The following is a 25,004-nucleotide window of genomic DNA, read 5'->3' on the forward strand; positions in this document are numbered from 1 at the left end:
TGATTTTCAGTCCACTATTGCTCCTTTCAAAGGCACCCACAACAATCCTTGCACTGGCTACACGGGGAGATAAGGCTCCTGTGCTTTCCTTGCCTGAAAATAGTTGATGCAAAAACTCTCTTTTCAGAGTTCCTTATCTCCAATATACCCATCTTTCCATAGTACCAGTAAGAAGTCTTATCCAAAGTAGATTGCCTGCAATAGTTCATAGATTCATTTCCTTTCCTATTTAACCAAGCTTTAAGAGCTTGCTGGACTTTCATCTTTCTGTCCCTGAAGTAAAGTTTCTGAGAATCTGGTCAAGATCTTGCTGCAACAACAGAATCACAGTAATAGCAATAAATATATATTATAGTTTTAGACAATTAATGATATGGTAATCTGCTTTAAACTATTGTTTAAGGATGATTCTGACCATGCTGACACTTCCTATCAACAACTCCTTTAAGTAAAGCTGAGAAAGACACAAATGCAGATGTGGGGGGAGGTGAAAAACAGAGAAACCTCCTTTCCCACTAATGAAACAACTGAAAAAAGTAAACAAAGACACCATCAGTAAGTGAACTCTGACAGCTTTTTTCACCTAACATCTCAGTAACACAGAAACATGGAGACAGCTAGGTGGTGAGGCCTAAGATAGATACAGCCAGTAAAGATCTCTTTCACCCATCTGTAATGTCTCATCCAAACCAATGGGAAGGAAAAGGCAAGAGGGTTCACACCCTAAATGGAGAGAAATGAAAACACTCCTGAGCAATTGAAAAGGAGACAGTGGTACTCAGACTAATGGTATTGGTTATATTCTACTTACCTATTCTCCTGGGTCACAGAATATCCTGAATTGGAAGTGACCCACAAGGATCCTCAAATTCAACTCTTCAATGGCTGATACAAACCCACAACCTCAGTGCCAATAGCCCCATGCTCTAACCTACTGAGTTAATCTCAGCAGTCAAATGGTGTTTGTCCCCAAATTTAGGGCTATTCCACTTCAAAGATCCCACTGTTTGAATGAGGCCCTTGGACAATCAAAAGGGAAAGCTTGTCCCCTAAATGTTCCTAGACAGTACAAAGGCATGGACATTCAATTTTCCCTTGGTGAGATAACTAGTTTGCCAAAAGGGAACCCCAGGCTACAGATGTGGCTGCTGTGATTTCCAACACTGTGTGACAGAAAGGTAGTAGGAGAAGTCAGCCTTATGCTGACTTCTGTAAAACAGGCCAAGAGAAAGAGGCTGGAGCTCTCAATTCTTGTTTTGATACAAACAAGAGCATATTTTATTATCCAGCCTGCAATAAAAATGGAATTTAAAAATCAAATTATAATCCCCACAAAGGTCACAGCAGCATCCAACACATTTAGAAACAAAAGCCAAATGAGACGTTCATCTTGAGGTTCCCCGATGATGGGACAGAGTGCACTGTCGTCACGCATGACACCAAACTGGGGAGAGTGACTGATACACCAGAGGTTGTGCTGCCATCCAGAAGGACCTCCACAGGCTGAAGAAATGGGCTGACAGCCCTCATGAACAACACTACTACACAAACAGCTACAGAAAAAAAATTCCTAATCATGATTATGATGTAGAGGGGAAAATATTTTGTTGTCATATGACCAAAAGCAAAGAAACAAGTTTTTTGGGAGATTTTTGCTTTTAACCCCCTGTGTTCTCAGAGGTGTGTCCAATGTCTTCAGTGGTCACTCTAAGTGTCAATATCCAAACCTGACCACTGATTGGTTTGACCCCAGCTTCCTGAGAAAACTCACTTCTTTGTCAAACCACGACAACCCCTTAATGTACTAACTTTTTTATCATCACAGAATTGTTTGTGCTCCAAGTTACATGAGGTTTGAAAGCACAACTCAGGAGAAATTAAATTCAGCTTCAAAACTACATGACCTTGAACATTACTGAAATTAAGGTGATCATTTTGGGCTCTGTACAACACAGCTTAATGACTGCTATGAGGGCAAGACTTTTTTATAGAAACATTGGTAATATTAGGAATATTATAAACTCCACTGCATTAAAAAAAAGAAAACAACACACACACATGTGGTCATTGCCACTTTATGGTGAAAGCCTTATAGCTCTTGCTGCAACTGGTGCATATCTAATACATCCAATAGCACTTCAGAGAGTAAGCTTGCAATGCACAGTAGCACATAATCCTTTCTATTTCCTTGTCTACCAAATATTTATTAATACCAGACCTTCAGTTGTTGCTACTCATTCTGAAGCTGCAAAGAAGCAGGGAGAAAAGGACTAAGTAAAACTTAGATTTATTGTTTCTAGGAAAGAAGATGTTGGAAACTAAAAGACAAGAATGAATAAAAGGTAGCCCCCAAAAAATTGCAGCTTGCAACTTACAATGGGTTTTCAGCCAATTTCCAGCCAAAACCTCATTTTTTATGCCATCAGTGAAAAGAGAGAGTGCCCTGGGAGTGGAATTTCATCCTCTTCTTGTGGTGCAAGCCTGTTCTGGCAGCAGATGTACTTGTTTCATAGAGAGGGTCAGAGAGAGAGGAACAAGTTTTGGTTGAAAGGCATTCAGTGTTTCAGCATTTAGCCTATACAACTGATTCCAGAAGAGCTACAGGCTCCACATGGGACAGGAAAGGAAGGAGAAACTTCCAGATTCTCCTTGAGGACATGACCATAAATGTACTGCTTAGCCTTAGACAAACCAGCATGTTGACAGCCACCACCTGGAAGTTGGATAACAGTCCACAGTTAGTGTGCCTCACAAATACAGTGAGACGTAATTGTTAACATTTGCAAAGCACATAGATAAAGTTCAGATGAAAAGGTTCACTACCACTGAGTACATAAAGATGGAGGGAAGAGATAACACATTACCTGTATTTGTTGAATGGTGCAATGTAATTCAATTCTACAACCATAAGCAAATACAGCTATGCACACGTGCATGCACACACATTCTCCTTCAGCCCATGTGCTATCGGCTATTTGTGTAACACAAAGATGTGATCCTGGAAACCCTGCTGCACTCACGGCCCAATTCCATCTTTGCAGTATGCCTGAACATGGGCAGTGTGTCTTGAAAACATCTTAAAATACACATAGTGGGAAAAAGACTTAGATTCTGCGTATTTTTCCCTCCTATTGCAATAGAGGCACTATAGAGAAGGCCAGGTGAACAAAAATATCTGTATGTGTGCATAAGGAAAACAGAAAAGAACATTAATATATCCTTTAGACCTTTTTGTTTTTTGCTAATGTATCAGCTGTTCCCAGAGTTGTGTCACCAAATGGCACGAACACAGCTCTCATCACCAAGTGCTGTGTTGCCATCTATGACATCTGCAGAAATGGTGGCATCCTCTTCAGAACAAACCTATAACAGTAGAGAAAAAGTTGGCCTAGAAGCCCAGTCACACTGAAGGCAGTCACAGCTGATGAATCATGAAGACTGCAGAGAGATGAGCAGGAGGCAGGAGCAAGCAGCTTGTATTCCCTGCACAGCTCTCATGACCTCTTCACCTACTGCCCAGGGGCTGAAGCTGTGCTCACGCAGCAGGTACAGTGGCTGTGCTTAAAGCAAAGGGCACCTGGCACCCTCCCAGCCACGTAACCTACAGCACAGGCAGCTATTTCCTTGTAGTCAAGGTCCACTGCCTGGCAAACATACGTGACACATTCCTACAGAATTGCAGGTTGGTGAAAAGACTATGTGAAGAAGAAAGACCCCTCTTCTGCTTTAATGGCATGCAGTCTGAGGTGACAAATCTGGAAACAGTTCACTACTATGAAAAGTTAGCTGAGAATCTAGCCTCAGGTGTTACACTCTTCCTATCTTCCTGAAACAAACTTTAAAATAATATAGAAGGGAGAAAAGAAGAGGAAAAAAATGAAATCTTACAGTACTGAGACTGATATAAAAACTTTTGTATCCATTTTCCCTGCTCATGTTCTTATTTGATAATTATTCATGAAAATTATTACATTATTATTATTATTATTATTGTTAGGGAGAGAACTGACTCTCACTTTCTCTCAGCTGTACATTATTACTTGAAAGCAAATGCAGTGGATCTGTTTAAGTCTGCTGTAAGGTCAACTTGCCTTTGATTGCTTGCTTGCTTGCTTATCTGTTTTTCATACATCCTTTATGCAAATGAAACAAGAAAAAATCCCCCAAGCATACCCAGGCTTTTAACAATTATATTTCCTTCATTATCTGAAAAACTCATGCATGATTTGCATGATTTGGAAGAATTGACCCCAAACATTATAAGTATGTGTTTTGAAAAAACTCTCTAGATCTACCAAGAATTTGTTTAAATCAAGATCAAGGAGTGTGATGATCTGTTCCAAACCATCACTTGACTCAAACTTTCTTATCTCCCTGGATCAGTTTCCTCCAAGAAAACTGCAGTTGAATGAGAACATTGTTCTCCCACTCCATAAGATTATGAATCCTGTTGAGGGGCCTGATTTTGACTGGGTATTTCCAGTAAAAAGCATTCTCCAAGATGAGCCACACAAAGAAAATGCACTTGGCACAAAGCCAATGCATTTGACAGACTCATGGTGTTTCCATGAAAACGTGAACCAAGGCATTTTCCTCCCTCTTTGCAAAGGTTGAGACATGAAAATTCAGGCACCGTCACATGCTCTGAATGGAGCTGCAGAGACCTAGCCCAGGACACAAGAAGCTGGAGAGAACTCCCCTGCACAGTCCTCAGAAGCCACTCCAAGATGGTCATGCTCCCCTCACTTGACTGCCCAAGTCTTCACTGTCTGTCACCATGGCTCAGTCACACATCACCCACCAAGGCCCAATTTCATGTTTCAGGCCTGAGCTGAAATCTGTATCTTGTATAGAAACAGAACACTGTAAGCATTTCAGTCAGTTAAATCACAGGAAATAAAACATGCTTTAAGCAACACCTTGATAAACTAGAGTGCATTCCTCAAGGCTGATCTAAAGAGCAGACTTTCAACTATTACTATAAATTCCTGACAGTCCTTATCTAAAGCCATTGCAAAAGTTTCCTCTTGTCTCATGTTATTCAGGTGCCACAAAATAAGGGGATAAAAGACAGGTCATACTGAAGAAATAGTATTCTATGTGAGAAATAAAAAACAAGAGAAAAAAATGAAAAATCAAGATAGAGAATGAAAGAGGAATAGAAATAGAGAAAGAAAAACAAAACAGAAAAACAGAACAACAGAAAGAGAAAACCCAAAGAATAGAAAAAGAGAGGGAAAAAAGAAAAACAGAAAAGAGAACAGAAAGCAGAATTGTTGCTAGAACAACAGACACCTCATCTGAGGAGTATCTTCATCTCCAGCACATTCTTCATATCCAAGTCCCTTTCCTGCAGGCAAAGCCTGCAAGAGCTCCTTGTGCTGAAAGTCTAGTGTAATAAGAGTCCATGAAGGTATCTGAGAGCTGCTATATAAATGGCATTTTTTTTGTGCCATGATACACACTGTAGTTCGGGAAGAATTTTACTGGAAAGCAAAAACTTTCTAGGTAGAGTTTGTGATACCACTCTCTCATACAAGAAAAATCTCACACAAGCCATTAGAGGTACTCCCTAAACTCACAAGAACTTCTCTGCTGCATCATTGCTCAAACCCTTTCATTTCAAACATACACTGTGTTTGTATGTGTGTGTGAATTTGTTGGCCTTCTATAATTAATGAAGTTTTTTTCTCAAGGTTAGACACCTGAAACACTACAAAAATAGTCCCTTCCCTCTTGGCATTTCTCAGGTCTGACACAGTGAGAGCCTTGACCAGAGGGATTCATTTTGTATGCCTCAACATCTCACTTGACCACTTTCCAGCACATGAGGCAACAGAGAGAAAACCTTTCCCTTCAGTTTATGTAGCAGGCACTTTAGTGGAGTTCTACAAACTTTTCTTGGAGTAAAAATGGATGGAATGCATTCTGAGATCATTTGATATCTTAATTGATAGTTCCAGTTACTACAAAGTGTCTCTGGTGACATCCTGCAAGTCAAGTATTAAGGGCTTAAGTTACTTTATTCCAGTGTAAATCTTTTACCTTTATATTTAGAATATGGTCTAACAAACCAGTGTTCTGTTCTGACTTGTCTTTACTTCAGAGCTAGCAATTCTTTGGGTAAGGATGAGAGTTCAGGCTGCCAAGGAGCTGCAGAACGTCATTTCAGTTGCAGAATAATCAATGAACACAATCAAACACTTGAACACTGTTGAAAGAGCTCAGAGTATCTTTTTATATTATTAAAAAAAAAAAAGAGGGGCAGGCATGGGGATGAAAATTTTGAACATTTGAAATTCAAGAGTGTTCATTTTAAAACATGCAGCTAAAATATCCTATTGCCACCTATAAATGATGCTAACTACAGGGTGGGGGATAGGGAGTTCAGTTAAAAAACATACAGTAGGAAGGTATCCTCAAGATTTATAATACAAGCTACATTAGGAAATTCAGTAATTTTTTTGTCAATGCTGTTCTGTGAAAGGTTGCACAATCAGTCCTTATATGGAAATTCCCTTCAACAATACTGTCAGATTAGTCACTAAAAACAACTTCTATCCTTGAGGAACAAAAGTAGCAAAGATTCTACAATTGACTGAAGTCTCCCACTTTACTTACATTTTCATTTCAATGTACAGTGAAGAAAAGTTATGCATTCCTCAAATGCCTTGACACAGTAACAGCAAGTACTGAAGGTAGTGCAGTATTATTAAAATTTTAAATTTTTTTCATCCATTTGAAGGAGGAAAATTCACAAGTTTTACTTATCCCTCTATTTTTTAAGAAGTTACTGAAGTTGGGGATAATGAATGATGAAGGAGAAAAGACAAAATGCTTATTCAAGGAAACTGTTTCAGAGGATGTTTCATTTGTGTTTGAGATAAAACAAATACTTCACTATAATCCTTTCATTTAGGTTGTATTTCTTACACTAAATAGCTGCAATACATCTCCTTCTACTTATAAATCTATATTTGAAATATTGTGTTTTACTGCAAACTCTGATGTGTTACATTATGCTCACTAGAACCTGGGAACTCAATCCTGTTTTGGTGCAAGTTAAAGGAGTTAACAAGCCCAAAAATGACTAAATGTGATTAGAGCTGAATTCGTGTTTGTTGTAACAAAAAAAGGCCACAAAGTTGGGCATCTGAGCTAGAAAATTACAGTTTTCTGTGACACATTTAACCTTAACAAAGCAGTTCTACCACAGCAGTTTAGTGTTCTCAACTCCAGAAGAGTGGTACACTGATCATTCCTCACTTTTGTTTATAAATATTGCATATAACCAATGATGATGCCCAAACAAACTGTGACAATAAAAATCACAACTTGAAAGCAGTCAAGCTCTTTGGCATGGTGGAAACATCAATGAAAATGAGATTTTCAATAGCATATTAAAAAAAAAAGCAAATTAACAAATCTACAATAATTTTACATTTGTTAATAAATTAGATCCCACCTGGAAAGGCCTGCTGCTTCTATAGCTATTTCTCACACTACATAAGCTTTCTTTAAAACCAGAGTTTCAGCAGGACCTAAGACCCTTTAGTGTATCAAGTAAAGCCCTTAATGCAAGTATTACCATCAGTTTACTGAATGAATTACCAGTAGAATTTGAAACAGAATTAAAACTTACATCTTTCCTGGCCTGTGTAGCTTCAAAAAGTCTGCAGTTCTTTGCAGACACAAAAGAAATACTCATCAATTACTCTAGTTACCTAAATAAATAATTATATATAGAGAGCACATAAAAGTACACTAACTTTGTATAAATCAAGATTTTATGGTTTATTGTGTTTTTTTACAATTTTTGTGGGGGATTTTTTTTGGTGTAGCTTGACCTGAAATCATTAAGACATATCTACATCACTTTTTTTCAAGATTCTTTTATCACACAGTGATCAGTGTTTTACATTCATTTTCTGTAGATATCTCCATTCCAGTTTTCCAGAGTTCAAGAGTACTGACATTACTGAGGAAGTACAGGTTCAAACACACGTATACAAACAAGACAAACTAGACAAAATATTGCAGATAAAACAACTTTTTTTTCTTTTATCTTTTTTTTTTTTTTTTTTATAGCTATAAATTTGTTTCAACCAGGCACAGAGAACTTTGGAACACAATATTGAAAGCCATCTATGATAATCTTTGCAGCTCAGTATTTGCAAATTTCCCAGTCAAGCACTCGCCCCTACAGCTTCAACAACGTATACACTGATCTTTTATTTCCTCAGCATTTCAAGCGAATTGTCCCCAAACACAGTGGTTCTAAAACCATACCATATTTACCAGAGTAAGACTATGGATGGGCTAATTAAGTGGCACCATGTTCTCTTGAGTTGTGTGCTTTACTTCAAGACAGAGCTGGCTGCTCCAAGGCCGGGCTCACTCACAGCAGTGACAAACATGCACAGCTGAGCCGAGCACAGGCAATGGCGGGGCACAATGGCACAGCCTGGGGCACAGCAGTGAAACATGCTGGCCACAGCAACCAGAGAACCAGGACTTGCACACTTAAGACAAACTGCATTGTCAAACTGTACTTTTACATGAAGTTCAAGCACAAACTTTTTCCCAATATTCCCAATTTTCAAGAAAGGTCTGAAGGACACACCCCCAAACTTTAAAGGTGTTTAATTCTGCACATTCAATTCCACATGAAATCACAAAATAAACACTTTTCACCTGTTAATTTAACAAAAAACCCTTGCAACTTAAATTAGCAAATACATTCCCAATCTACAGCCTCATATAACATTACTAATTATTGGTGTCATTAAAGAAATGCTGTCAAAACATACATACAATAGATACTGTGGGTAAAAGACACAGTGAACACATTATTTCATTCTCTCTAACAAATAACTAGTGATTATGGGCAGTGTTTTAATGCTGATGTTAAAAATTACATGATTCTTATTCTTCCAGTCCTGTTTTAGTTGTAAGAATTATTACAATTTCAAAAGTGCACATACAGCTGTGAGAACTGTGGAAGGGAGGACTGTGAAGAGTACAAATTAGTGCTTGTTCCACGTAGGTGCTGCTATAGGTCCCTGTGGAGCCCTTTCAACGGTCACAAATTCTTCAGGGTTGTCAAAAGCTTCATAGTGGACTAACAAATCTTGAATAGCACACTCCTCAATCTGGAAGGAAAAAAAGAGCATGTATGTAAGTGTCAGGTCTACATTTACACCACAGGCATGGTTACGAACTAGCTATACTGATCCTGAATGCATCAGACCTCCTAATCAGGAAGGAGTAGTAGATTATACATTCTTCAGACAACTTGAAGAAATCTCATGTTTTCAGGCCCTGCTCCTTAGAGGAAACTCTGAGGCACCCTGGTATCTGCTGGAAAGGCAAGAGAGCTGGACACAAACACTCTAAGATGCCTCTCCATTGGTGAAAAATTCTTAACACAGATGATGAAGGAGGTGATCAAGGGAGACACTCTGATGGATCTCATACTCCCAGAAAAAAAAAAAAAAAAAAAAAACTGGTCAGGGATGTGAAGGTTAAGGGCAGCCCTGGCTGCAATGACAACGAGATACTGGAGTTCAGGATCCTGAAAGCTGGGAACAAGAGAAATAGCAAATAACTTGGGACTTCAGAAGGGAAGATTATGAAGGCATCTGCTTAGAAAAAATTAATGGAATTTGGCCCCAGAATGAAGAAAGGTCCAAGACTGCTAGTTGATTTTAAAGATCATCTCCACCAAGCTCAAGAACCCACCATGCCAATGAGTGTCCTAGCCAAGTAAGAATGGCAGGAGGACTGCACAGCTGAAAAGAAGAGCTCCTGACAAAATCCAAACAAAAAGGAAGCATACAAGACATGGGAGCAGAAAAAAAGTGACACAGAAGGAAAAGAGAGACACTGTGTGACAACACAGGATGAATTAAGAAAGTCAAAGCCCATCTGTGGTGAAATCTCGCAAGGAACATAAGGGCAGCAAAACAAGACAACATGGATCCACTACTGAATGAAAAAGACATGGAAGAGGCTGGGGACCTTCATTTTGGTCTTAAGTGTAAAGGTCATGTCTCCAGCAATGCCAGGCCCTGGAGATCAGAGCCAGCCAAATCGACTGCAAGACCACTCTCAGAAAAACCTGTGAAAAATTGTTTCAATAAGGGTTGATTCCTGAGGACTAGTAATCAAGTGTCATTCCTACCTTCAAGAAGGGCAAGAGGATCTGACTGACCACTAGGTGTTTCCTGGGAAAATGGTACAGCTTAAGTATTAACTAAGAGTTTAAGTGGACAAACTCAAGAACATACCTCATAAATGCAATGTGAGACAGACTGAAAACTGGCAGAACTGGTGATCTCAAAGGGCTCTGACCAGTGGCACGAAGTCCACCACACCAACACGGAGACTAAGGCCAACACTGTTCAACATCTTCATAAATTACCCACAGGAAGAGACAGTGCACCCTCAGCAAGGTTGCAAGCAGTAGAGAATGGGAAGGAGTGGCTGATATACCAGATTGGCTGATATACCAGGTTGTACTGCCACTCAGAGAGACCCAGACAATGATGAAAAAATGGGCTACAGGGAATCTCATGAAGTTCAAGAAAGGGAAACACAAAGTCCAGCTCCTGGGAAGAAAAACCCCAGACACAAGTACACAATGAGAGCTGACAAGTTAGAAAGCAGCCTAGTGTAAAAGGAGCTGGAGTCCTGGTGGACAGTTTTGTGGGAGGATGGATTGTGAGAGAATAGAGACAGTGCTGAAGGCAATCTTACCCCTGAGGAGTTGCAGCCATACTAATTACCAAAGAGCAGGAGCAGCCTTGCCTTTAATAGGTCACAGCTGTGTCCAATAAGGATGGGTGTTACCAAAGAGTGGATTAGCTAGTTGAGAGGAGAGTTGGAGTCGGTTTGGTGTGCTGCTGCGAGGAGTAAGGGTCAGGCATTTGTGCTAGGGACAGTAAGGGTTAGTATGTGCTGCTAGGGACAGAAAGGGTCAGGCAGTCGTGATAGGGACAGGTAGAAGTCAGCCAGCCAGCCATGTGGAAGAAAGAAAAGGAGTCAGCATTACAAGGAGCTGCCTGTGAGAACTCACAGAGAGAAAGTATGAAAGTCTTACAGTAAGATAATAAACTAACAGTGACAGTCAGCTCCCCTCGACCATTGATTGGTGCCAAGCACTGATGCCAACAACTGGTGGCCCATACAGGGATGAGTTCTGACACAATTTAGCCTTTTAGCCAGCAGTGCACTCATACTGCAAAGAAGAGTGATAATTTCCTGTGCTCTATGAGGGACAGCACTACCAGAAAAATGAGACAGATGACACTTTCCCTCTACCCAGCACTGGTAAGACACACTTCAAGTGCTGGGCCCACTTCTTGACCTCCCAGTACAAGAGAAACATGGATATAATGTGGAACAGTCCAGTGACATGACATAAAAATGATTAAGAGCCCAGCGCATCTGACACTGAGGAGATGCCGAGAACACTGCCCTTTTTCAACATGGATAAAAGGAGACTTAGGGTGATCTTATCAAAGGGTATAAATACCTGCTAGGAGAGAATAAAGACAACTTACCCATGCTCTTCTAAGTGGTACCCAAAGACAGAAGAAGAGGCAGTGGGCACAGATTGAAAAACAGAAAATTGCATTTAAAAATCTTTTTTGGTGTGAGGGTGGTCCCTGGAATGGGTTTTCTGGAGAGGCCATTAGTGTTCATCCTTGCAGATAATCAATGCTGCCTGGCTTTGAGAAACCTGCTCTGAGCAGAGGTTCATTCCAAACTCAACAACTCTCTGATGCTGCAAATACATTTATCATGGACTCAGCCATTTTGAATTTAATAGAGGCCTACCTTATCAAACAGCAGTGTGTTGTTATTATTAGATTATATTAAATATAATTATGTAAATGACATGTACTAATACATAATTAATATTAATAACTGATCTCCGAAAGAGCCATTGGAAACTCCTCATGTTACTTTAGAGCAGCAGTAACTTAGCACTTTACCTGGATCAATGCCAAAGGTTTTTCTCTGCTCCTAATAAGAGCAGCTTCTTGCTGGAGCTCTTCCTCTACAATAGCTGAGAACATGACAGGTGCTATCACAGGAGAGCTGGCTGGTGATGCTGCTGACCAAGGACTACAAAAAAAATAAAAAACAAACAACATTATGAGGCAACATCAAGGACAGCACAATACACAGTAAAAAAGTTCCAGAACCTAAGCCACTAACAAACTTACTTGTGACTCTCCAGCTGTGGAGAATCCAGAACATGGTCTTCCAGACCTGGGTTACTTCTAGTGTTGCACCTGGAGGGAGGTAGGAAAGGAGAGTAAAAATCAGTAAAAATGTAGGCAGAGTATTTTCCTACATCATTTTGTGAAATACAAAATTGCAGTAGGAAATTACAACAAATGTGTAGGATTTTTACAGAGGAAAGGTATTAGGATATAGTGTGGAATTTGTTTTTAAGTGTGATACTGAGCCTGAAAAAGACACCGCTTCCTATTTCTAACTACCAGACCCTATTGGAATTTCACCTTGGGCATTAATTCTGGTATTTCCTAACATTTCAGGATTTGAAAAAAAGAGTTTCATTTCTGATTATTAAAAAAAAAAAAGGGTCTTTTTGATTTTTTAAATGCAAATTAGCCAACTGAGTTATGCACTAACAGCACTACCTATAAATGTTTGCAATTAATATGAAAGAATAAAAAAGTCAAGTTAAAAAGATAAAGATTCACGATAAAAAATTGAACTGTCCTGCATTCAAATTAAATGTTTCAAGCAGAAGAGCCAATGCTACAATCTCTAATATTAGAGTAAATTCTTTGAGTGTAAACCCAGAAATTATGGACTTTCAGTACATTTCCTGTAACCACCTCTCACAATCACAAGAACAGCATAAAACTAAAATTAACAGACTAGAAAAAAAAAATCTTGAATTACTTATATAGTTCCCAACAGGAAGTTATTCTATTCAGTTGCAAAATGTTAACCTCTCATCAAAAATAAGTTCACATTTGTTACACTGTATTCATTAAGAGACAAGTATATTTGTCAGTAAAATCCTACACCAGTAGGAAGAGAGGGCCCTATTCTCATGCTTTAATACCTATCTTTGACAGGTCAGTTTTGCAATTTCCAGAACCTTAAAAAAGTGTTACAGCATACTGTGACATGCTGGCAAATATTTTTTGAATTATTCTATGGCGCTGCAAACAAATCTAAGGGTGTTGCTGTTTCAATAAATCACTCTCAATTTTCTTTAATGCTTTGGTAATCCTTTGTAAGTGACCACAAGCTCTTGGATAAAACAGGAAAAAAATCTATAGAAAGTCAAGGGAATTCCAGTAACTACCATGTTCCCTGTCTGAAATATTTTCCCCAGAACACAATTCCAAGGATAACAAAAAACATGATTCCTACCACTAAGTAGTAAGGGCAAGATCTCAAAAAGTCTGAAATCTAACATCCATCATCAAAAACAGATTTAAGTTAATCATGTTGAGCTTTTTGTCACAAAACATATTTTTCCCCACAAAACAAACAATGCACATTGCCAGGTCATGCATCCTTGTACTCAGTCTGAAAGATATGGACCAAGCAAATGGACTATGAGATGGGTGGAAAATGGTCTGGAAATGGATTAGTTGTACAAAGCCCAACTGGAAACCAAATACTAGTGGGGGTCCTCAGGGACTGATACTGGAACCAAAACTGTTAAGCATCTTTGGTAGAACAGAATAGAAGAGAACAGACCCTCAGCAGGCCACAGCTGGCTGTGGAGAGGTTGAGGACGGTGCACATTCTGCATGCCAGGCTGCCCTTCAGAAGCCCTCAAGAGGCTGGAAAAATGGACAACTGAGAACCAATGTATTTCAAAGGCAAGTGCAAAGTCCTGTATTTGGAAGAGAACAGCCCCACGAGGCAGTACTGGCCAGGACTGACTGTCTAGAAAGCAGCAGAGAGAAAGCAGAACCTGCAGAGTTCTGGCTGACAAGTGGAAGATGTTACCAGCCAGCGCCACTGCAGCAGAGACAGCCAACTGTGTGCTGGGCTGTGCTAGCAATACTGTAGCAAGGCAGGCAGAGGAAGTGATTCCTCCCCTTTATGTTGTAGTTCTTTTTCTACATATGGAGTATCATTCTCAATTTTGGGCTCCACAATACAAGAAGGATGCTGTCAGATTGGAAAAGGTCCAGGATTAGGAACAATTGTGTTTTGTTAATCCTAAAGGGAGGCAGCAAAGGGGAGATATCAGTGCTGTCTTCAACTAGTTAACTGCAGGACAGAGAAAAGATGAAGCAAGAATCTTCTTAGAGGTGCACAATGATAGATTAGAGGGTACACACACAAGAGGCAGATAGTAAATCCCACATAGATAAAAGGAAAAATAAAAATACCATACAGAGATGATTATCCACTGAAACATGTTGCCCAAAAAGTCTGGGGTATCTTCACACTTGGAAGCAGTCACGACTCAACCAGGCCCGGTCCTAAGTAACATGATCTAGTTTCACTTATTTTGAGCAGGAGGCTAAACTACAGAACCAAAATTATTCTGTGACTTCAAAGCAGGGCACTATTTTTCAGCTGCATCCAGCTCTCAGGTCCTTAGCACAAAAAAGTACATGGACCTTGCTGCAAGTCCAGAGGAAGCCACCAAGATAATTAGAGATATGGAGCACCTCTCAATCCAGGGAAAAGCTGAGAGAATTGGTTTGTTCAGTCTGGAAAAGAGAAGGCTTCAGAGTGACTTAATTATTGCCTTCCAATATGTGAGGGGACCCTGCAAGAAAGATGGAGAGGGACTTTTTACAAGCACATTAATGTCAGGACAATGCTTCAAACTGAAAAAGTGCAGGTCTAGTTTAGATATGAGATGGAACTTCTGTGGAACCTGTGGATGCTTCATCCCTGCAAGTGTTCAAAGCCAGGCTGGATGGAGCTCTGAGCAACCTGGTCTAGCTGGAGGTGTCCCTACTCCTAGCAGGAGGGTTACAATGAGGCGACCTCTAAGATCCCTTCCAAACCAAACCATTCTGTGATAAATTAGCTTCCAGATTTTAATGCACTTAAAGATGACAACATTGAAAAGCAGAAAAGAGCCAAAGAAAAGGAAGACGAAGAGGAGATGAAGGCAGCCTTCTGTATTTTTATACTGACGTTATCTCTCAATTTTATCTCTTTTTCCACCTGCTTTAATATGCACCTTCCAGCACATTTGACAGTACCTGATCTGACAGCTACACTCTTCTTTCCATTCCCAATCCAAAGAACTTACAGCACTGCTATAAAGTAACCCAACTGGATTGTTACACTTAAACCTGATGACTTCTGTACAAACAAACACACCAAAAAACCCAAGTAACATCCAAAACAAATCACCTCAACAGGAATTTCCCAAAACTGGAAAAAATAGTTCCAGCATCACAGCATACTCTAGTGATCAATTAAAAATAAGTAAATACCTATATCATCTCCCTCATTTAAAGCCAATGGGGCTTTAAAATGCAGGAAGAAGTCCAGGTATTTTGAAGCTGTTTGTACATATGTACATCCGTGTTTCTTGCTAAGAAGACACTCAGTCCAGATATTAAATCAACTGCAGATATTTCAACATTCTAAATTAATTCCCCAGCTGGCATCAAAATGACTAGGAGAAATTGAATACACAGGAAACGTGAAGCTAGCATATACAGAAAAATGGAAAAAGAGCCACAAAAATATAGAACTTGGAAACCTAGAAGTCTTAGAAATTAAGACTGATGCAGACACATAAATGGTTCTGCATGGAAATAAACCAGCCAAGTATCATCTGTACTGAACCAACCTGATTAACTCAGTTGGCTGAACTTGCCATGACTCTTGTGCAGCCACCAAAATGTCCCAGCCCTCAGCTCCCTAGAGTTTCTTGAGTATTTGTTCATGAGATGCCAGGTCAGGTTTGGTGTCTCCCTGACCTAATAACTGCTCTCAGAAAAAGAACACAAAGCCTAGTCTCCTGCAGAACCCTCCTGGGTTTTGCTATACCATTTGAGTCATGAGCTACATATTAGCTCATTACTAGCCATGACAGAACTAGGCCATTCCCATACGAAGCCGCAAATACTTTTTTCCACTAAGACGCTTCACTGCTCCCTGGAGTAACAAAGTGAAGACAACTCAGGCTGCCACAACTAAGTTAAGTCATGTCAGGCCTATGTTTTTAGCTTGGACTATGAGCTACACATAGCTTGGACTATGAGTACACATATGCAAAGCATAATTCCCAAGGCTGAGCTGCCCCTGGAAACAACACAGCCACATCCACATGCCCCAGCTCTTGGAATGATCTGCGTCTGGATTAAATGCAGTTCAAATCACCACAATTCATGACATGGTTTGCCTAAAAAAAAAAAATCTGTACTGCAAAAATTTGAAAGTGACAGTACATAGCAGAATGCTTATGTCACCATCCAAAATACCCTCATCCAGAGAGGTAAGAAAACTGTCAGTTTAATTAATGCACAGTTTATCCAAAGGAGAAAGACAAAGCAGGTCCATTAAGTCATGCAAGTATCTTCAGTCTCCCATCACCAAGTCTGACATCAACAGATGAGGATTGCTTATGCTCTACTCTTGTGCAATTTCCTTCCCTGAAAAAGGAAGGGGTAAGGGTGTGAATAATGAATCTTTACAGAAGTAGACCTTAAATGCCACAGGTAAAAATCAGAGCCTACTGTGACAAAACTGCACAGTCAAAAAATAAAACTACCTCAAACTAGAAACTCCCCTTCTAAGTTTCAGATGGAAGAACTAGTCACCTAGGCTCTTTATACCTACTAGAAAAAAATAAGCATCTTCAGACACAATTCAAGAACAGGTATTTGGAGGAGCCTTCTTTCCAAAGTGATGATAGTCAATTTAGTCATCTACCAAGCTTCCACTAGCTTAATGTACCATCTTCAGACATTTAATATATTAGACCTGGATTCAGCTCAAACAGTCCACTTTGGGAGTGTGCAGACTGGCCAGACTGCACAGATGAGACAGGGCAATGCAAAAGGAAAAGAAATTACTTTATGAAGATTACAGAGCTGTTGTGGCAAAGCTAATAATAGCATCCAGTGCAAATTTTCTTATTACCAGCCCCAGGCATCTCCCATATGATGAAAAGTTTTATTATTGTCCTAGCAACAAAATGAACAATACCAGTTCTGCAGATTTGTGTTTCATGTCCCCACACCTCCACTCACCATAGTAACTTCAGCTTTATCACTCTGTTCCTGAGGAATGCCTCCCCGTCACACACACTCCAAATGCCTCCTACCTCTCTCCTCAGACACTATCCCACATACAGTGTTCCTACATTTCTACCATCATTTTATTCTTTATATAGCAGTAAAACATGTACTACTTCTGTCCTAGGGAAACACCAGTTTTTATACAAGCTGAACAACGAAAAGCAAGGCTCAGCAGAACTTTCTTTTCCTCACAGAGAAGTCAGTTATTGGAGGACAGTGGAACAGGAGTTCATAAGAAAAACAGCCAGATAATGACACAGCTCCTTGTGCACCAACAGCTCTGCAAACTTCTCCCCCAGTACAGCTGCGTAAACTTGAGTCAGATTGCTCTAAAGTTGTGTTGTAAGAGGAGTTGTGTGAAGGATTACAGAAGCTCCCTCTCTTTACTCAAGAGCTTCATTTAAGCTCAGTCCCTCAGGCCTTTATTGAGCTTTGCTGCAGCCATGGCCAAGCCCAGCTTTGTTGATCCTGACCCTGACTTGATTTTCAGGTTTGATGTCAACCTTGCTTGATACCAATGCACCTGTCTGTGCTCACTGACTGCGGCTCATCCTGGTTTCTGCCACAGAGCCTGCCCTGCTCACCTCCCTCTGGAACACTGGGGCTCTGCCTTTGCCAGGGAAGCCACCAGTCGGCCAGTTGTGCTGTCACTCTAGGGTTCCCTACCACTGTGGGTCAGCTGGTCTGCAGTGCTTCCAAATAGTAGGTGGTAGAGTCTGTGAGATTTTCAGGCTCTCTGTTTTGTAAATATATTTGAAACATCGAGCATTTAAAGTTACTGATGACAGGGGGAAGAGATGCAGGAGGGTAGGCAGTTCAGTCAAACAGACCTTCAAGAATAAAGCTGAGATTCTTTCCTCAGCTTAAGCAGTTATTTTAACCCAGAACAGTGATTCTATTGGAGGTAGCAAGAGGATACATGGCTAAAACATTTTGACCAAAGAGCAACATTGTCTAATAACCAGAGATATAATTCACATGTGCCTTATTTTTGTCCTTAGAACTGTAACCCCACAGTAATTATAATACACAGAGTATTATAACCAGTGCATCAATGTTTCTGTAAGCCCGCCTAGTCCGTGATAAACTGCACTTAAACAATTAAGCGATTTTAAAAGAAAACTCAGATTAGGAAATGCCAGAACTGTGTTTGAATAAACTAGTTTTATCCACTCAGTGGTTACATAGAAATACTTTTAGCAAAATATTTCATGAATGCCATATCTGAATGTTCATGAATATCTAATTACTGCAGAGGTTAGAAAATACTGGTTTATCATTTTATACACAGATACATATGCAAACAGATTCAGATATGTTTTGTTTGGAGTGTGAAGTTTTTATATACATATTATATACATATATATATTTATATTTATATTTTTATATTTTTATATATATAAACATGTATCCATCTATATGGATACATACACTTTGAAACTGAAACAAAGTATTAGCAGTGGCATTAAATTACTTAAGTCTTTAAGCTTTCTATTCTTAAGAGTATTTCATTCATAAATCTTATTATAACATAATTGTCAGAAGAATGCTTTTTTAAATGACAATTTTATTCTTATTTCAGCAGAATTTAACAGGTCATTGTGCTTCTTGTACAATGGTTGACCAATTAGAAAAAAATGCATTCTTACCTTATGGTGTTTTGGACTGATGAATCCTCAGATCCTTTATATCCACATCTTTTAATACCAGTACCAGGTGAATTATTCACACTCATACATTTTTCTTCTTCCATCACAAGATCACGGAATGACTTTGGCAAAGCAGAATGTAATGAAGATGACCTTTTTAGAAACAAAAATGAAACAAAACCAATGCACTTGACACTTGCACTTTCCAAGATCCCATATTATTCTATGATTCAGATAGCAAAGAGGCCTTTCTACTTAAAGACATAAATAAAAATACATTTATTACTAAAAATACATTGTTACTTGGGTTTTGTATACCACCATTACCCCGCTAGACCCCATGTGTTAAAACAAGTCATTCTGGGTCATACAAAGAACAGGAAATAAATATCTATGAGAACAGAGGAAGCCAGTAGTTTTGAAATTTCATTAAAATTAAAAAAAAAAAAAAAAAAATCAAACCCCACTCCGCCACCTACTTCCTGCACCTCATCCTATTAAAAAGTATTTTTTTTTCACAGATGGCTTATCTTAGATAAGCTGTACCTTTTCTAACAGTGCTAGTCCTTGAAAAATATTTTCATAAATCACAATGCTCCAGGTACTGTTGGTCTAACACAGGCAGTTTAACACCATGAAAGTCAAGTATACCTGACTTTTTCTTCCCAAAATACTGAATGAGTTACTCAAACCTGCTTGAGGCTCTATAAATCCCTTAATCCACAGTGAAGTTCAATAAAACTGATATCCTTCATTTTCTTTTACTTATCCAAGCAAAAGTTACTGAATTAGAGCCTGCATATTATCTTTCAAAAATAAACCAGTAAGAAAATATAGCAATTTAGCATCTTAGGTATCATGAACACTTTCCAAACCCAAAACCTTTTTATTTACAGAATTCAAGGCAGTTACCATGAGTTCTTCTCTTACCTATCAAGGCTTTGGAATTAATTCTTCATAAATACTACAGAAGTAAAACAAGCTTTTTATAAAATGCCAATTATTTGTGCAACTGCCATAAAAAGAGCAGCATCTCAAGTCAAAGACTTTAAAGCTACATCTAGGTGGGACACAATTTAAGGTAACAAAGATGAATGAATTTTAAAAGCACAACATTGTATCTGAAATGTTACAACAAAAGCATCTGAAATCTATGTATGATGTCTGATGTTAGTCCCTGGCTTAAGTTTGGATCTTGTTCTTTTATTTAAATATTGGATAAGCAGCACAGAAGACACAGAAAGCAGAATGGGACCCTCCAGATAAAGGGACTCGGAGTCATTTTGCACATCCTCTACTCCTACAACCAGCTGGCACACAGAAGTTCAGGCAAGTGTTTGACCAGAGCTCCCCTAAACCTATTATACTGAGTATGCATATGGCCCATGGGATCTGCTATCATAGAAGCTGCTTCTGCTAGTAATATTTTAAGTAGCCTGCTTTGATTTGATTTACCCACTTCCATGAAAAATGGAAAAATGCTGTACTGCAATCAGATCCACTTGGAACAGAGAGCCAAAAAAAAAAACATCCACAAACAACATCTCCCAGAAAAATCAATTGTGTCACTCTCAGTTTGTGAACCTATCCAAAACAATTATTTGTAGCTTAAAATTATTTGTTTGAAAAGCGGTACAAAATTTTCCTAACATGTAACAACTCTAAATTTCAGTTTGTCCTGTCTGATAAATTGACATTTTTATCTAATTTGCAAAATTAGAAAAACTAATTTATACTTAAAAAAAAGTGGAGTATGACTATGGTTCTCTAAGATGTAACTGCAAACCATCAAAGCATGGAGCTCCAAAACAGCTGCTGATGTTACTGTAAGCTGGAATACCGTCAACCTGACAACCTAGACATCAGGATACGCAATTGTTAATTCTCAAGACAGACTTCATATTTCTTCGTGCCTCTGGTCTTGAAAAGCCACAGACTCTCCTGAGCTTAAAAAAGGCCCAAAACAAGTAAGCAACACTCCTACTTCCTTGATCAAAGTGGGTTTAGAGAACTAATAAAGTCAACATGCAGTTAACTTTAGACATTTTTTCAAAGTATTACTAGAGCACTATTTTATTTTTTCCTTCTAATTTTCAGTTTTCTTCAAAGGAAGAAACAAAGGTTCAGTTTCCCAAAAAACTGTAAAGCTGAAGGTTTCTCTTAGAGGAAAAGGTAGGGCATAGTGTATGACAGACTTTCAGTCAACCTAAAAAAGCCAGAAGGTCCCACACCCTTCTGGCAAGTGTGCTTCACCACATTCAGCATCCAAGTTGAGTATCTGATTTCACTGGAACACAAGTTCTGTGGCTTTGACTATATTGCAAGTGTGGAAAGCTCAATCGACTGCCAAATGCAGTCAACTAATAGTCCACTGTGAATTTACAGACTAACTCTGCAAATATAATATTAGAGTAGATGAGTAACACAACCATTCTACCTTACACACAAAAATACTTTGAACAACTAGCAGCGGCAATCAAGTAATTGATTGCTTGCCTAAAGTAGCTTGAAGTTTATTCAATAAATGTTTTCTTCCAGCAGCAAGGCCTAATTTTAAAATTTCATATAGCTCCCACTGGTTCTGTGCTTGAACTTTTGAGCTAACGGTATTTTCCAGATCGGCAGCCAGAGGAACGCAGGAGGAACGTGTGGAATCACGCATGGTGACCACGAGTGTTAGATTGGATTCCATCCTCCTGAAATATACCCTAGCCTTTCCACCTAGGATGGTTTGTGTAACACAGTAGACCCAGCTCTTTCCAGAAACTTTTTAATCAGAACCTTAAGACCACAAGATACTTTTTGGAGACATTTATCGAGGGATATTCAAAAATCAGTCTTTATTTGCTTTTTAAAAGCGAGAAAGAATTTATAGGCAGTTTGCAGTTTAAATAACACTCAATAGGGTAAAGAATTATCTATCAGAGAGCAGATGACTAATATGAATAAGTCAAACTATTCAGGCAGAACCTGCCTTTCTTAAACCTATGCTGGCTAGACCTGACCACCTGGTTGTCCTGCACATGCCATGTTAAGGCACTAAGGATGATCTGCCCCATAAGCCTCCCTGGAGCTGAGGTCAGGCTGACAGGCCCATAGTTCCCCACATTCTCCTTCCAATCCTTCTTTGAATGGGTCTCATACTGGCTCACCTCCAGACACCAGGGCCCTCTCTATTTGACCAGGGCTGCTGGTAAATGATTTAAAGTGGCTCAGTGGTCACCTTCACCAGCTCCCTCTGTACCCTTGGGTTGATCTCATCCAGTCCCATGGACCTGTGTGTGTCTAAGAGGTGTAGCACATCACTGACCCCCTTTAAATTATGGGGGATTCATTCCAGCCCATGGGGCTGGGGACCTGGAGAATGACTCATTCTTTGACTGAGTCAAAGAAGACATCAGGTGCCTCAGGATTTCCTTCATAATTTGTCACTGCACCTGATAAAAGGATATTCTCCTTCACCTTCATTTTATTTCTATAAACAATTTTGACTTTATTTTATAGAATTTTTATATGGCATTGTCCTCATGGATAATTATAACATTAGTAGTGAGATTACAAATAGTAGATAGAGTATTACTTTTTTTTTAATATAATAAAGGATAGAATGAATCAGTGTTTGCTGTGCTCATCAACATGTGATTCAACCATCAATTTCTCCTAGTAAATTTTAAGCCTCAGAGTTGTAACACCTCAGCCCTGTGACACCTCCATTAGCTAAGGCAAATAATTAACCTGCTGCTTGACCTGTAAAATCACCTGCAAAAAGCAGGTAGCATGTTCTTCAAAGCATTTGAGAGGACCAGTTTTAAGGACACAAATTCATCCACTCACTAGACTTCAGAAGATGAATCTTACAAACCTTGTTTCTCCTTTTATCTAGGTCTCAGTTATTGTCCAGAGATCAGGAAGAGTCTGAATCCTTAAGTGCAAACCAACTCATTGTCTTTCCTCTTAAAAATAAAATCGTGGGCTTTTCCCAATATTATATCATAACAAATTTAAGGAATTGGGGGAGTAAAGGAGACCCTAAATTTTAGTATCAGGTGTACATGGATGAAAATCAATTGCGAAGACAGAAAGCTCAAGAGTGACTGTGATGTGTATGCCGAAACCTTTGCTCCCACTGAGGTACAGCCAAGTAAGCTACAGAGAGAAGAGACTGATGGTCCTTTTAGGGAAACAGTACAAATGTAATCTTCAATAAAAGTCTAGACCTTCTTGAATGGGTAAAACTGGAGAAATGGCCACATTTACTTAAGTGAACTTGAAATGAATGTTTATTTCATGCTTAGAGCATGCAAATAAGTATTAATCCCGTGATAATCAAACCCATTAAATATACATAATTTGAAACTTCTACATGTTTTGTTTATGTTTTTATCCAATACCAACAGTATAAGTGAAGTACAAAGCATAACTTGGGCTAGCACCTTATTACATTTGTTATAAACCTAATTCACTGAACAGATGATAAACTATTTTGCATTCGATACTATGATATTAACTCAAACCCTTAATTTGTATGTGATCAGCATTCAAAGTAATTTTAAACCCCTGTGCATCTTTCCACCATAAAAACTTTTAGAAGTATCCAAAGCTCCCTCCAGCTCCAAGACACCTAGATAACTTTGTTACCCTAATTTGGGTCAATTTTCCTCTAGTCCAAAGTCATTCCACACCTTCCCTGGGAAGGGCTAACATTTTCCTTTGGTTTTGACAGAGAAAAAACATCATTCATAATGGTTTTCAATAACCTCTTCCTAGCTAAGTTTCAGAGCTAGTTCTCAATCTTCTTCTTCCATGATTTACTTGGACACCATCTGCAAATACAACATCATACACAGGAAAGCACCAGATGGGATGCAGTCTTCTGACTCACAGCAAAATTTCAAAGAACTGTTAAACTGCAACCCCTGCACTTCCCTACCCCATGGAATTTCTAGATTACTTCCAAATGTAGATATAAATAGTTCAGTCTGCCTATTCAATGTAAAAACTCTCAAAAAAAAAAATATTTGATTTATAACATACCATGCATTCCCTAGTTTTGCAACTTTTGTGGGTGGAGGTGGTGCAGTTACTGCAGCGGTAGGCTCCAGGCTGCTACCTACTGCTCCATTCTCTTTTGCTGCCAGGGCAATCATTTTCCTTTGCTTCTGAGAAAGCTTGATTCCATGAAACATCATTCTGCTTTGAATGGACATTGAAAAGAAAGAAGTTGTAAGATGCATGTCCTTTGAGATGACTCACCTTTAATCCTGCAAATTAAACTGAGAAATAACTTCTTTCCTAAACAAAAATACTTTGCTTAGAGTGCCAAAAGGAAAGGGTGGGGGGCAAGGGCTCATATGGCCGGGAAGCAAAAAAAAAGGATCAATTAATATCAAGAGTGACAGAAAGAACACGTCATAGAAATATTCTTCACATAGATGTCCATAAATGAAAACACACAGAATAGGAATCAAGTCACCAAAAGAGGACTACTACCAAATGACGACTATTTTCTAGTCTTGTGATTTTTTAGAGATTGTCAAGCTTAGCTCCCTTAAACCAAAAATATTCATGCAGAAAAAAATGTATACAACAGCATAGAGACGTTTCTTCTATCTGTAATAATTTTCTTTTCTAAGCTATTTGGATTCTTCAGTCTTGGCTGTTTTGTTTGCAGTTTCTGGATCTATCTACCAAGCAAGCCTTTACCAGGTTCCATGAGTACTGTCTTAACTCTCCTTTATAGGAAAGCCACACCTCAAAGGTAATGAGAGTCACCTCCTGTTCTCTTCCCTATGTTGCCACTTAAACAACGCTAACTTTTATATACTGCCTTGTAAAAAAGCACATTTATCTCCTTGTGTCTTTTGGGATGCTTCTACAAGAAGGAACCACACTTGCTTCTGTCTGAAGAATTGTCAACATCAAGACATGAGTTCTGGGAGAGGTCAGAGAATGCAAGACAAGAAATGAACTTCTCAAATCCAGTACTCATGCACAAGTAATTTCCAGCATCCTAGGGACAAGAATTAATTCTTTTTGGTCGGAAACAGAAAGGCTCAGCAGGACAGGCCACTTA

At 39.0% G+C, this 25,004-nt stretch overlaps 1 protein-coding gene and 1 long non-coding RNA gene across 3 annotated transcripts in view; one reads left to right on the top strand and one right to left on the bottom strand.

Moving 5' to 3' along the window:
* Positions 1-8,626: 8,626 nt before the first annotated feature.
* The window catches only part of IBTK (inhibitor of Bruton tyrosine kinase), a 53,996-nt gene continuing 37,618 nt past the window's right edge, over positions 8,627-25,004 (bottom strand). Inside the window, exons 25-29 of one of the 2 annotated variants that reach the window (XM_068183924.1) lie at positions 23,966-24,121; positions 18,932-19,084; positions 12,234-12,302; positions 12,000-12,132; positions 8,627-9,152 (exon numbers count right to left, since the gene is read on the bottom strand). In XM_068183924.1, the coding sequence (XP_068040025.1) occupies positions 9,027-9,152; positions 12,000-12,132; positions 12,234-12,302; positions 18,932-19,084; positions 23,966-24,121 (637 nt within the window). In that variant the 3' untranslated portion in view covers positions 8,627-9,026. Of the gene's footprint in view, positions 9,153-11,999; positions 12,133-12,233; positions 12,303-18,931; positions 19,085-23,965; positions 24,125-25,004 lie in introns of both variants that reach the window. The other variant, XM_068183923.1, reaches the window with a different exon arrangement.
* Positions 12,178-19,130, top strand: LOC137470490 (uncharacterized). The gene is made up of 2 exons (XR_010997093.1): positions 12,178-12,312; positions 18,865-19,130. It is a non-coding gene; the product is annotated as an uncharacterized lncRNA (long non-coding RNA).

This window comes from Anomalospiza imberbis, chromosome 3 (assembly GCF_031753505.1).
Source record: "Anomalospiza imberbis isolate Cuckoo-Finch-1a 21T00152 chromosome 3, ASM3175350v1, whole genome shotgun sequence".
NCBI lineage: Eukaryota > Metazoa > Chordata > Aves > Passeriformes > Viduidae > Anomalospiza > Anomalospiza imberbis.